Here is a 1,556-nt window from a genome sequence, read left to right on the forward strand (position 1 = left end):
ATAAATAAATTTAAAATAAAAAAAAGAAAATGGAAGTAAACGGCATTATGAGAAATGTCAGTGATCTAGCAATTATTTTAGGTTATTCTCTGTCATTGCTTTTCTTTTACAGATAAACTTGTACTTTGAGACCATGACCAATTCCACCCTGGTGACTGAGTTTCTCCTGGGGGTTTTTGCTGAAACTTATGAGCTCAGGCTCCTACTCAGTGTCCTGTTCCTTCTGGTGTACCTGGGCAGCCTGTTAGGGAACCTTACCATTGTCATTGCTACCACAGTTGACCAGACCCTGAACACACCCATGTACTTCTTCCTCAGGAACCTATCTATCTTAGACATGGGCTACGTTTCTGTCACTGTCCCCAATGCCTGTGTCAATTCTCTCACTGGCCACAGAAATATCTCTGTGCTTGGCTGTGCAGCGCAGATCTTTTCGGTCTTCTTTTGCGCATGTGTAGAGATTCTCTTTCTCGCTGTCATGGCTCAGGATCGCTATGTGGCCATCTGTAAGCCTCTCCTCTATCCTGTGATCATGAACCACCAAGTCTGTGTTCAGATGACACTGGCCTCCATACTTAGTTCTCTTGTCATTGCAGGTGTACACAATATCAAAACCGTCCAGTTGTCTGTCTGTCAGTATAATTTGATCCCACACTTCTTCTGTGATGTCCCTTCTTTACTGAGACTTTCCTGTTCAGACACCTTTAATCACAAACTCTTAATTCTTCTGTCTGCCATTGGGGTCAGTGGCAGCTGCTTTGTCTTAATTGCTGTATCATACATTCGCGTATTATCAACTGTGTTGAGGGTTCCTGTTAAAGGGGAGCGAGGTAAGGCCTTTTCCACCTACCTGTGTCCCTCATATTGTTGTGGTGTCTTTGTTCCTTACTTCTGGTGCCTATGTGTATCTAAGAACTCCAGTAACCTCAGAAGTAGTTCAGGAGATGACTCTTTCTGTATTATATTCCATTGTTCCACCCTTCTTAAACCCTATCATCTATAGTCTTAGAAACAAACAGATAAAGGAGGCTGTGAGCAAAATAACATTAAAGATATTTTTTTTTCAGAGTTGAACATAAAAAGAAATGATGAAGGTCAGGGTATTCTAGAGAAAAATAAACAAACACATGCATACTAAAAAGAAATTGTTTTTACATAATATATTCTGATTATAGTTATTCCTCCCTCTCCTCCTAGTTCCTCCTCACCTGACCTTCCCTGTGGATTCACCCCCTTCCTATCGCTCATTAGAAAACAGACAGGCTTCTAAAAGTTAATAATAAAATAAAATGAAATAGAGTATTATAAGATAAAACAAAGCCAGTACATCAGAACAACCCAAAATGAAGAAACAGATGGAAACGGGATGAAGAAAAAGCCCAAAAAATAGATGTAGAGTCCCACTCATTCAAACACTGAAAAAGCCCATAAAAATACTAAATTGAAAGCAATGATATATATGCAGAAGACTTGTATAGTAAAAAGAGGGTGGCCGGGCGGTGGTGGCGCACGCCTGTAATCCCAGCACTCGGGAGGCAGAGGCAGGCAGATCTCTG

At 40.8% G+C, this 1,556-nt stretch overlaps 1 protein-coding gene across 1 annotated transcript; it reads left to right on the forward strand.

Moving 5' to 3' along the window:
• Positions 1-124: 124 nt before the first annotated feature.
• LOC101985157 (olfactory receptor 14C36-like) lies at positions 125-1,061 on the forward strand (the record flags this gene model as incomplete). The annotated part of the gene is given in 2 exon segments (XM_013350171.2): positions 125-844; positions 846-1,061. Coding segments are annotated over 2 exon segments (927 nt in total), but the record flags the coding sequence as incomplete, so codon positions are not given.
• Positions 1,062-1,556: the final 495 nt, after the last annotated feature.

Source organism: Microtus ochrogaster, chromosome 22 (genome assembly GCF_000317375.1).
Source record: "Microtus ochrogaster isolate Prairie Vole_2 chromosome 22, MicOch1.0, whole genome shotgun sequence".
Lineage (NCBI taxonomy): Eukaryota > Metazoa > Chordata > Mammalia > Rodentia > Cricetidae > Microtus > Microtus ochrogaster.